This window comes from Bos taurus, chromosome 10, assembly GCF_002263795.3.
Source record: "Bos taurus isolate L1 Dominette 01449 registration number 42190680 breed Hereford chromosome 10, ARS-UCD2.0, whole genome shotgun sequence".
Lineage (NCBI taxonomy): Eukaryota > Metazoa > Chordata > Mammalia > Artiodactyla > Bovidae > Bos > Bos taurus.
In genome coordinates, this window is record NC_037337.1 from 73,934,138 (window position 1) to 73,946,452 (window position 12,315).

A 12,315-nucleotide genomic window follows, 5' to 3' on the forward strand; every position below is an offset into this window, starting at 1 on the left:
CTGATGAGCCCTGAAATCCAGACAAGCAGTCCCTCACAGGGAGGAGATGTGCTCAATACCTCTTCACATCCCCAAAGCAATCCAATCATTTTCTTTGAACATGGACATGGCCACAAGAGAAAGTGGGGAGGGTAATCTCAGAACTGCTCTGAACTGAGGGAGTTTACCGTGAACTGACCCAACAATACGTAGAATTGGGAGGTGGCCCAGAAAGCTAACTTATAGAAAAGCATGTTATTTCTTTTTTTACATATTTGAATATATGGACAAATGTACCTTTCCTCCTGAACAATCCTCTATCTCAAAATACAAAACAAAAAACCAGCCTCACCTCAATCCTACTCTCTGAAGCTCTCCATCCCTTTTTCCCTGTACTGCCAAACTTTTGGAGAAAATGGTTGATACTGGGTCACTGTTCTTTGAGATCTACCTATTGCTTAACCCCTCCTCGTCTGACATCTGGCTCCAGGCTGTCAAACTTGCTGTCAAACTGGTCAGTCATTGAGAAAACAATTATTGAACTTATACCTTGAGTTATGACTTTTCCTGTTTCTGACTTAAATAAGTAGGTTCAACTGATGATTAAAGAACCTCACCAATGTTCTACTGACCCTTCAAATGAATCCAAACCCAAACCACTATCTCCCCCTCCCCACCCCTCCCCACCAATCAGCTTAACCCTCCTGGTCTGTGAGCCTCCAACAAGATGAAAACTTCTGGGTCACCTTTAATCCCCTCCCACCTCCTGTTCTCCATCTAACTCATTTCAAGTCTCTTTACTTTGAGGGCTACCACAGAGGGTTGATGTGAAAGCCCAATAAGTCAGATCTCTGTGGTTATTAACTAGAAGTGTGCTTCAGAATCACCTGTGTTACACACAGAAAGATCAAAAACAAACAACCTAAAAATGATGCCCCCAGTCCCACCTCAGATGGACTTACTCTGAATGTGGGGCCCAATCAATATCAAAGTCTCCCTCATCTGTGCTCTGTGGACAGATCAGAAGGGACTCCTGCCTTGTTGTCCAGTTGCTTCCTGTGTCTGCCCAGCCAAACAGGAGCTGCTCTGCCCTGCCTTACTCCAGGGTCTTCCTGGTATCCAGCCCAGGGCTGGAATGAAGCCTACTGGGTTCCCTACTGATTGGGTGGAGGATGCTTCCCAAATGCAACAAACAGGTGTACCTGTAAGAAGTCAAGAGCCGCCATAATGCTTCAGAACACAGGTTTGAGCCATTTTGATTCTTTACATCAGGGATCCAGGGTCTCGTGTACCACTCCCTCTGACAAATCAAGAGTCCATCAGAAACTGGTTTCTGCACTTCAGGGACGTGTATACAGCTCTTACAGGTGGCTTCAGCTGGGAGCCCTCCTGAACTAGGAAGGGTCCCTGAGGCACAAAACTCATTCACTGGCTCCCTCATTCAGGCTGATTCAAGACTCAAGGATCCATGCAGTCAGCTGGTAGGGCTAGGTTCCCAGTGGTCATCGGTTAATCAGCTCACCCAGGTGGCATCCAGTTAGTTGGGCATTTTATTCAATCCTTCATTTATTCCTGCAGGCCTCTGTCACAGAACCATTCACCCAACAGATATTTACTGAGAGCCTACTAAGTGCCAGACACTCTCTTCACACAGGAGACAAAACGGATGATAACACAAGGAACACTGGACCCTTGAAACCTACCAGGCTGGTGTTGGGCGGATTCTCAGGAGTTCTGGGGCCTGGAGATCAATGTCCGGCACCTGGCTGAACGCACTTCCCACTCTTCATCTCTTCCTGCTTTGCTCCTTTCGGTGGCTGGAGCTCCCAAGCCACAGGTAGGAAGGTCGAGGCAAGGATGAGGTGGCCACTGGGAAAAGGAGAGACAAAAACAAGAACATAGGGGGAGTGTAGTGGGAAAGGAGCGTGGCCAGGAGCATTTATCCAAGTGGCTACCTTCATTGTCTTAGGGAGAGGGTCCGGCAGAGAGGACAGATGCTTCGAGGCGGAGAAGGGTGGGCCAGCCGCCGGGCCCAGGGGTTCGGCCGGCTCTGCCAGCTAGCCTGGGGTTCTCGGGGCGCTGGCGGGGCGCGGGGCGGCGCGGCGGGGGCGCGCGGCGGGAGGGGCTGTGCGCGGCGCGGCCCCCGAGCGCGCGGGGCCTGGCGAGGAGCGCGCCGGCCCGGCTCGGCGCCGGTACCCCAGGCGCGGGTGGTCGCCCCGCGGCCCCGGGCTGGACCATGGCGACCGACAGTAAGTGCGCTCGGGCGGCGGAGGCCCCGGGTGGGGGGCTGCGGGCCCCGGGGGCGGGAAGTTTTCCTCTTTGTGATGCCCGCCTTTGTGCCGGGCTCGCGGGGGCCGCGGCCGGGTGCCCCCGCGCCCCTCTGCCCATCACCCTCTGCAGCCAGCAGGATCGGAGAGGCACAGGCGGCCCCGGCAGCCCGGTCCCGGAGGGATGCGGTGGAAGGGCGAGCGGCGGACGCCGAGGTGGAGGGGACGCTCGATGCCAACGCAGCCCTTCTGGGGATGCCCCTGGGCCCAGAGCTGGCCTTTTGGGAACCTTGCCATCCAGGCGCCGGGAGCTTATTTAGCGTTGAATTTAAGGTTCGCCCCGAGTGCTGGGGCTGGTTTTGCGTGTTCGCCTTCTGGGGATGAGGGTGGCTTGACTGCTCGGCTGCCCCATGTGTCCACCCGGGCCATGTTCCCAGGGGCCAGAGACCTTATCTGGTCACCATGGACAGCGAACCAGGTGAGCGCGTGGATGTCAGGTTAAAACTACTGAATGGAAGTGTTGGAAGAGGCTGGGTTGGCCTGCTTTTGGCATCTTGGCATCACTGTTTTATTGGCTCAGTGCTTTTGGAAATGGAATCACGTCTACGAAAGCTGGTTAAGTTAGATGTGTCGAAAGCTGGATGCGCATTAGCGGAGCCTCAAAGGAATTGTGTGTGCGTGCGTGTGTGTGCTCAGTCATGTCCGACTCTGCGACCCCATGGACTGTAGCCCGCCAGGTTCCTCTGTCCAAGGAATTTTCCAGACAAGAATACTAGAGTGTGTTGCCAGTTCCTACTTCAGGGGATCTTTCCGACCTAGGGATAGAACTGGCGTCTGTTGCGTCTCCTGCATTGGCAGGCAGATGCCTTATCACTGCGACACCTGGGAAGCCCCATGTTCAACTACTGATTGAAGAATAAAACTTTAGCCCATTGGTTTTGTTTATGGAAAAATGGTAATGATTTTCTACCAGCTTAGCTTTTGAGCTGATTTTTAAGTACGACCTTAATTATGTTTGTTTTCAGTTGGCATGGAGCTGAAAGTATGAAGGTTTCCAGAATGTAGAGGATAATTAGTTTGTCTTTGTTCTTATTCATAAGTAGGGTAAGACACTTACTGTGTGTCCCTACTAGGGAAATGAAAAGAAAGTATTCTCAGCCAGTGTCTTGAAAAATTCTCTCCAGATCTTGACCACGTCTGCAGCTTAAAGATCCACAGTTCTTTTACTGTTAGTGTAAAGGTGATCCTGGAAAGGGCTTCTCCTAGATGCAGAGTTCTTTGGTCAGTTCTCAGCTTGCCTGCATTTTATAATTACTCCCAGAGCTTTCAAAAATCCTTGAGCCTCAGTATTTTTATTTTTTTAAAGTAATACATCTCAGATTTTAATCTGAATCAGAATCTCCTGGAGGGCTTGTTATCACAGGTTGCTGGCTCCCACTTGCAAAATCTGCAATTCAGTAAGTCTGTGTTGTAGCCTGAGAATTGATGTTTTATTCAAGTTTCAGGTGTTGCTGAAGCTACTATGCTCCCTGTCTTCTCTCTGTAGATGTGGGAATGACAGGTGAGAGGCAGGTAGGAGCACGGAGAGACAGTCACTTCTTCAGTCCTGTCAATGTGTTGCAGGTACATGGCATCGTGAACATATATCACACCTGGGCAGTGTTGCCTTTGGGCTACAGTGGACGCTTTCTCTATTTTTGTCCCCAAAGAAATTTACTCTTGAGAGAAAAATTAGTTCTAAAGTTAAGCAAAACCAGAATCCTCTCCAGTTATTCCTGGAAGTAATCCAGAAGGACTTTTTTTTTTTTTTTACAAATGTGGTATGTAAAGGTATATAAAATACACAGATATTTTAAAAATATTTGCCTGGCAACTTATAATGTTCACAAGAAGAATGCCCAGACAACATGCCCTCTGAAGGCAGATTCCAGAGGAAGAATGGAGACTCTGAGGGCCTCACCTTGGTTTTCAGAGAGGTGTGATGAAATGGGAAGGATCTTTGAGACCATCAAACTAAACTCCCCTTAGGCAATTCATATTTTTATTTGTAAAATTCAGGTTTATGAGATCTTAAAAGGTTGAAACAATTGGGAGGAACTATAGTGGAAAAAAAAGGAGACTAGTAGGGGATAAAAAACAAACCCAAACTCTGTTAGTATGAGCAGCTTGGTTATTATATAAAGTGGTGGTACTTAAGTATTTGGCCTATGTTTCTTGAGTTTCTCAGTAACAAGTATTCCAGATAGTTTTGTGTTTCCAGATCACAGTGAAGTACTTTTCTCTTTTTCTTCCATTTGTGTCACTTGTTCCATTATTAGTACTTGCCCTTATGAGTCTTTATTGTTAAAGTCACTGTAATCTGTTTAGAAGTGTAATTTCTTAGGAACAGCCAGGCATATTTGGGCAATGTTGGAAATATATAATTGTATTATGCCCTGGCAATCTCGGGCCCTTCTTGCTGTGGATGAATATTTGGTTTTATCAGGAAAACTTCTAGTCCCCATCTGCTTGCTCCTGGTTTACTGGTTGGTTGTCTATCATTTTGGCTGGGTACATCCAGGTTACTACCCCAGAGGCCATTCCTCCTCCTGCTACTGGTCGACAACCTGTACTTTACTTCTTCCCCACCCTACTTATCCCAGCAGTGATTTCTACTCTGTGCCTAGTCCTGGAGGATAGAAGGAAGAGACAGCAGGGGAGGGAAAATCAAATTTAGACCCTACACAGGTGAAGGTTAGCAAGCTCTGCCAAATAGCTACTCAAGATGTTTAGGACTTAGGATGTTGAGTATTTAAAAGAAAATTGCTTGATTGTAGTAAAAGGAACTCAAATTCTTAAGTAAAATTATTTCCAGTCATAATTATTATTAAACAGCTTACAAATAATGCCAACTAAAAAACAGAGACAAAAAGAGTTAGAAAATGACTACTTTGCCACCATCATAAATAAGTAAGTAAGTTAGTGTTAGTCGCTCAGTTGTGACTGACTCTTTGCGACCCCGTGGACTGCAGCCCACAAGGCTCCTCTGTCCATGAGATTTTCCAGGCAAGGATACTGGAGTGGGTTGCCATTTCCTTCTCCAGGGGATCTTCCCAACCCAGGGATTGAACCCAGGTCTCCTGCACTGCAACTGAGCTACAAGGGAAGCCCTTGCAACCATCATAGATTACTGATTCATACAGGAATCATCCGTGGATGCTAAACTATTGTGTGAAAACCTGAACACCAGAATATTTACATTTTGGGGTAATTTCCTCACAGATTTCTTATTAATTGCACAGGGGGAAATGGTAATGTTATAGTGCAGAAACATGGGGTTCGCTACCTTAACCAACCATCAAAGGTAGCATCACTAGTTAGTAATAGGGCAAGCTGGTAACCTGTGCTGCCTGATCTGAAACCTTGAGAAGGATAGAGGGTTACTTATGCCAAAAATGGGTACCCTGGTTCTCATCAGGGAGAAATATCAGACAAACCCACTTTTGGAGACATTTCACAAAAGTCAGTGTCATGAAAGATGGCTGAGGCACTGTTCTAGAATGAAGGAGACTAAAGAGATACGTAAATGCAATAGATGGTTTGGATAAGACCCAAATTAGGAAAAAATGCTACCAAGGACAATATTGTGATAATTGGGAAATCTGAGTATGGATTGTATGTTGGATAATAGCCATGTTGTTGTACAGTCACTAAGTCATGTCCAACTCTGTGACCGCATGGAGTGTAGCACACCAGGCTTCCCTGTCCTTCACTATCTCCTGGAGTGTGCTGAAACTCATGTCCATTGAATCAGGGATGCCATCCAACCATGTCATCCTCTGTCACCCCCTTCTCCTCTTGGCCTCAGTCTTTCCCAGTATCAGGGTCTTTTCCAGAGTTGGCTCTTTGGATCAGGTGGCCAAAGTATCGTAGCTTCAGCTTCAGCACCAGTCCTTCCAATGAATATTCAGGGTTGATTTTCTTTAGGATTGACTGGTTTGATCTCCTTCCTATCCAGGGAACTCTCAAGAGTCTTTTCTAGCACCACAGTTCAAAAGCATCAATTCTTTGGCCCTGAGCTTTCTTTATGGTCCAACACTCACATCCATACATGACTACTGGAAAAACCATAGCTTTGACTAAATGGACCTTTGTCAGCAAAGTGATGTCTCTGCTTTTTAATACACTGTCTAGATTTGTCATAGCTTTTCTTCCAAGGAGCAAGCATCTTTTAATTTCATGGCTGCAATCACAGTCTGTAGTGATTTTGGAGTCCAAGAAAATGAAATCTGCCACTGTTTCCCCATCTATTTTCCATGAGGTGATGGGACTGGATGCCATGATCTTCGGTTTTTGAATATTGAGCTTTAAGTCAGCTTTTTCCCCTCTCCTCTTTCGCCTTTATCAAGAGGCTCTTTAGTTCCTTTTCACTTTTTGCCATTAAAATAGCCTTGTATCAATGCTAAATTCCGTAAATAGGATGTTTTAACTGCAGTTTGGAAGGGACCATCTTTCTTAGGAGAAACTGGAGTCTTTAGGGGTAAAGGGACATGATGTCTGCAACAAAATCTCAAATGGTTTAGGAGAAAAATGCTCATGTGTATGTGTGCACTTGTGTGTGTATGTGTGTTATACAAGAAAAGAGAGAAAATGTGCCAGACCTTAGCATTTGGTGAATCTAGGAGTTCTTTGTACTATTCTTCCAAGTCTTCTGTAAATTTGCAAATCAAAACATATGGTTCCATGTAAATTTTAGGATTATTTGTTCTAGTTCTGTGAAAAATGTCATGGGTAATTTCCTGAGTGTTCATTGGAAGGACTGATGTTGAAGCTGAAACTCCAATACTTTGGCCACCTGATGCGAAGAGCTGACTCATTTGAAAAGACCCTGATGCTGGGAAAGATTGAGGGTGGGAAGAGAAGGAGATGACAGAGGATGAGATGGTTGGATGGTATCATTGACTCAATGGATATGAGTGTGGGTAGACTCCAGGAGTTGGTGCTGGACAGGGAGGCCTGGGGTGCTGCAGTCCATGGGGTCACAAAGAGTCAGACATGACTGAGCAACTGAAATGAACTGAATTTGATAGCTCAGTCATATCTGACTCTTTGCAGCTGCATGGACTGTAGCCCGCCAGACTCCTCTGTTCATGGGATTTTTCAGGCTAGAATACTGGAGTGGGTTGCCATTTCCTCCTCTGGGACATCTTCCTGACCCAGGGATCGAACCAGTGTCTCCTGCATTGGCAGGAGGATTTTTTACCCTTGAGTCACCTGGTAGGGATTGTATTAAATCTGTGGATTGCTTTGGGTAGTATGGCCATTTTAATAATATTCAGTTCAGTTCAGTTGCTCAGTTGTGTCTGACTCTTTGTGACCCCATGAGCTGCAGCATACCAGGCTTCCCTGTTCATCACCAACTCCTGGAGCCTACTCAAACTCATGTCCATTGTGTCAGTGATGCGATCCAACCATCTCATCCTCTGTCATCCTCTTCTTGAAACAGTATTAATTCTTCCAATCTAAGATCATTGGATATCTTGTCATTTCCTTGAATCATCTTCAATTTCCCTTATTAATGTTTTATAGTTCTTAGCATACAATTCTTTTAACCTCCTCAATCAGGTTTATTCCTATGTATTTTTCTTTTTTTAGTGTGATTTCTAAAAGGAATTGCTTTTTTTAAACATCCCCTTTCTGACATATATGTGTAACTGAATCACTTTGGTATATGACAGAAATGAACACAATATTGTGAATCAACTATACTTCTATTAAAAAAAAATAAAAAACAACAGTCTGGGATGTTGATTTTTAACTCTAGGCATTTTTGTCTAATATTTTGGAGTTTACTTATTGAGCAAAATAATACTGAAAGACTTAATTCTGGACTCCTAAATCTGGTTTGAGATGATAATGTTCACAAAACTTTTTATTGTGGAGAATTTCATATACATATGAAAGAACCGAGAATAGGATAATGAACCCAATGTACTCAGGTAACCCAGCTTTAAAAATTATCAGCATTTTGCATCTGCCTATCTTCACACCCCCTTTTTAGGTGCTGTTTTTGAAAGCAATTCCAAGATATCATGTTATTTCAATCACCGATGGTTAGTATGCCTCTGTGTACACTTTTTTCTTCCCATAACCCCCATGCTGCTCTTGCACTTAAGAGAAGTAACGATTCTGCAATTAGTGATGATAATGTTTAGAACTTGTTAGCGATGCAAGATAGTAACCAGAGTTCTGAGAAATGCTCTGATTTGACATGTATGGGTTGTGGATTTGTTCTAAGTTTGAAAAGTTGAGAGAGCCTGGGTAATTACAAATGGTGTAGAAGAAAGGGTATGAGAAGCTGCTTATTCTTGTTTTGTTTTGCAAACACCTCCTCCTGTTTTTAAACCAAGAATTAAATTCCAGGAAAAAACATAAATATGGGTACGGAGACAGTGTTCTGAACTGATTTACTCATTTGATGCTACCCTGATGAAATGTTCTGAAAGTTAGAATGATTAATTTCATACTATTTAGAATTCCCCAAGTTTAAATTTCAGCATGGCATCTTTGATTTAGAAAGCTCAGTGAAGTTTTTTCTTGACTGAGCTGACTTTCTAATGTTTTGAAATAGAAATGGGCCAAATCTCTTGGGAGGAGTGAACCTCCTAAGTGTGGGTAGATGTGGATGGCAGTTGTTCTTTTAGGTCCCTAGGGTATCATTTAGTAATTAACTACTATGGTTTAGCCTTATGGGTTGGTTAAAACATGCCCATTATGCCATTTGACAATGGTTATCTGTATGTTAAAATGATCATAAAATTGATTGATAGCTCTTTGTAATAAATTAGGGCAGTTTCTGAAGCTCATATATATTGCAAATAAAGTTCTTATCAACCTTCCATTAAGGGACTATACACAACTGATTTTAGGCACTTTAAATTTAAGCACAGATACCATTCCTTTACTTTTTTTTTTTTTTTTTTTTGCTGATCTGTGCAGCATGTGGGATCTTAGTTCTCCAACCCAGGATCAAATCCGTGCCCCCTGCATTGGGAGTGTAGGGACTACTACACTCTACTGGACTGCCAGGGAACCCCCTTCATTAGATTTTCTTACTGCCAGAGTATATTATTTTTGAGAGTTCTGATTTTAGGAATGCACTAAATCACATTTTATACTTTAACTTACAATGGAGCAAAGATTAAGAGACATATAATGATTTTATCTACCCTATTTGAAAAAATTTCCCTGGCTTACATACTAATATATTTATACACTACCTTAATTATAATCTTTTTACCAGTCAAAGTTAGATTTTCAATTGACTTAGCTCAATAGAAATTTCGAGCTTGAGGAACTCAGTGTGGGATGGTGGAAGACAGCACAGACCCAGTTTCAGAGCTACCCACATTCCAAACTCTGGCCCTGCCATTCTGGCTGCATAACCTTAGGAAGTTGTTTTAACTTCCCAGAGGTGTGTCTTATTCCACATGAAGAGTTGCAAGAATTAACTGAGCTTGTGCACACAGTAGCCATTAAATATTTCTCTTCTCATTCCCTACAACATTCTTCCTGTAATGTGTACCTTGTGTTACAAGAACAATCTGACCTTCAGAAATGGGGTCCCCAGTCATTGGTTCCATTTTTCCTTGTGAAGAATATAAGGAAAGTCGCTCAGTTGTGTCTGACTCTTTGCGCCCCCGTGGACCGTAGCCTGTCAGACTCCTCCATCCATGGAATTTTCCAGACAAGAATACTGAAGTGGGTTGCCATTCCCTTCTCCAGGGGATCTTCCCTAGCCAGGGATCGAACCTGGGTCTCCCACACTGCAGGCAGACTCTTTACCGTCTGAGCCACCAGGGACTGCTGAAGAATATAAAGTGAAGACCAAATGACCTGTTTGGAAATGAAGACTCCAAGGAAGAGACTCGAGGAAAAATCACCTGAAGGTACAGAACTCAGATTTTAAATAGAAGTATTGATGGGCTTCCCAAGTGGCTCAGTGGTAAAGAATCTGCCTGCAGTGCAGGAGATGTAAGTTCAGTTTCTGGGTGGGGAAGATCCCCAGGAGAAGGAAATGACAACCCATTCCAGTATTCTTGCCTGAGAAACCCCATGTACAGAGGAGCTTGGTGGGCCACAGTCTGTGGGGTCGCAGAAGTCGTGGGGACACGACTGAGCAACTAAACAGCAACATTAATTGTGATGTGTTCTTCCCTGAGGCTTATCATTTTGCACAAATGTGATGCGACACATGGGCTTGTGGTGCATGTGCACACGTACAGCTTTGAACAACTTGTGAGGTTTCAGTGCCGGGCATTTAGAGGGGTCCAATAACTACCATTTTTATTGAAGATCCAGGAGGATTCTGGGACCGTCTCTGCTGATTGGCTCTTGGGGGCCTCTCTGGGCTTTGTGATGTGCCCCTCGTGTGTGGCCATGACTGATGGGCAGCTGTAGCACCGGGTGGAGGTTGCTTCACGGTGTATCCTCAGCGTTTGATGCCCTCCTGGCTCTCAAGTCTCAAAAAAGCTTGTCCAATAATGGTGATAAACCTGAGCATATTGCTGGTGGTCTAAAAAGGCTTAACCTTCTAGTAATGCCCGTGTGTAATGACCTCATCTGCCTGCTCTCTCTATCGGTCCTGACTTTGGCCATCCAGGCTCTGAGAGTAGCCTGCCTTTGTCTCACTTGTGCCACTGGGGGGCTGGTCTCTGCACATCTTGATAGTTCCGTGGTTTCCCTTGCTTCCCAGCTCATGCTTTAATCTTTGTACCTGCCAATCATGATTTTCCTTTGGTTTCACTGTTCCTTTGGGTTTTGCCTGAGATACACTGCTCTGTCCGTCTCAGGTTTGTAGAGTCCCCAGAAGTTAGGTTGTCTTCAACCAGCCCTCTCCTGCTTCTCCATGGAGGTAGAGGACAACCCTCAGCCCCTACCACCCTTTCCTCAGGCTATTTAGAGGTTCACTGCTATGTTTTCCCTAATGGGTCTGTTTGTACAGAGTCAGCTGTTAGAGTTTAGGCATGATAATTACCATCATAATTATAGCTATATGTGTTATATTTCTTTGTGCTTTCCCTTTATTTTTTATCTATTACTGAATAGCAAATTACAACAAACTCAGTGGATTAAAACAACACACATTTGTTATCCCTCTAGGCCAAGAGTCTGGGCAGGCTTCTGAAAGTCAGGAGTCTTGCAAGGTTGCAATTAAGGTGTCAGCCAGGGTTGGATTCTCATCTGAAGAACTGAGGCTTGACTGGGGAAGGATCCCCTTCTAAGCTAACATAGTATCACCAAGACTCAGGCCCTGTAAATACTCAGGCTGGTGGGCTGATGGACTGAGAACGTCAGTTTCTTGCTGGCTCTTGACTAGAGGTCATCCTTAGATACTAGCCTCAACAATATGGCCACTTTATCAAAGTTAGGAAGGAACAGAATCTCCTAGAAAGACAGGCATTAACAATCCTTGTCATATTCTGTTGGTTGGAAGCAAGTTATAGATTCTGCCTAAACTTGAAGGGATTGAACAAGAGTGGACAACTAGGAGATGGGGACAATTGAAGACCGTCTTGAATTCTGTCTGCCATACTCCCATTAAACTTTTTAATCTATATCTTCAATTGGACTTTTTTTTGGAGTATCACATTCCTCTTTAAAACTTTAGACAACATTAGGTTGTTAAGGTCCTGATGATAATTGCCTTCCTTAGAAACTAATGGCCCTCCCACCTACAGAGAGCTGATGTGCTGTAGGAAGGATGGTGGTAGAAGAGGGGCAGGGAAGGTAATGTTTGACCTTTAGCTATTATTGGGAAAGTCATATCCGAATATATACTGCTTTAGGGAGCTTGAAATAAGCCGAAGCCTGTATGCTTAGTGAATTCATTTCATGAAAGCTGTTAGAAATTTATAAAAATTAAAATACCCAAAGTCTTATTTTTGGGAGTTAAAAAGTAAAGGAAAACAGGACAAACTAAAATTTGGGTTGAAAGCTGGTGAAGGACACAGACTGAGAAAAATAAGGGGATGAGAATTGTATCAATCCTCTCTTAGGGACAAAAGGATTTTAATTTCATTAAGCCGCC

At 44.1% G+C, this 12,315-nt stretch overlaps 1 protein-coding gene across 1 annotated transcript in view; it reads left to right on the forward strand.

Annotated features, from left to right (window-relative positions):
• The first annotated feature begins 2,708 nt into the window (after positions 1 to 2,708).
• SYT16 (synaptotagmin 16) overlaps positions 2,709 to 12,315 on the forward strand; it is a 307,290-nt gene continuing 297,683 nt past the window's right edge. The window contains exons 1-2 of the mRNA XM_059890700.1: positions 2,709 to 2,724; positions 3,793 to 3,869. Coding sequence (XP_059746683.1) covers positions 2,709 to 2,724; positions 3,793 to 3,869 — 93 coding nt within the window. The remainder of the gene's footprint in view (positions 2,725 to 3,792; positions 3,870 to 12,315) is intronic.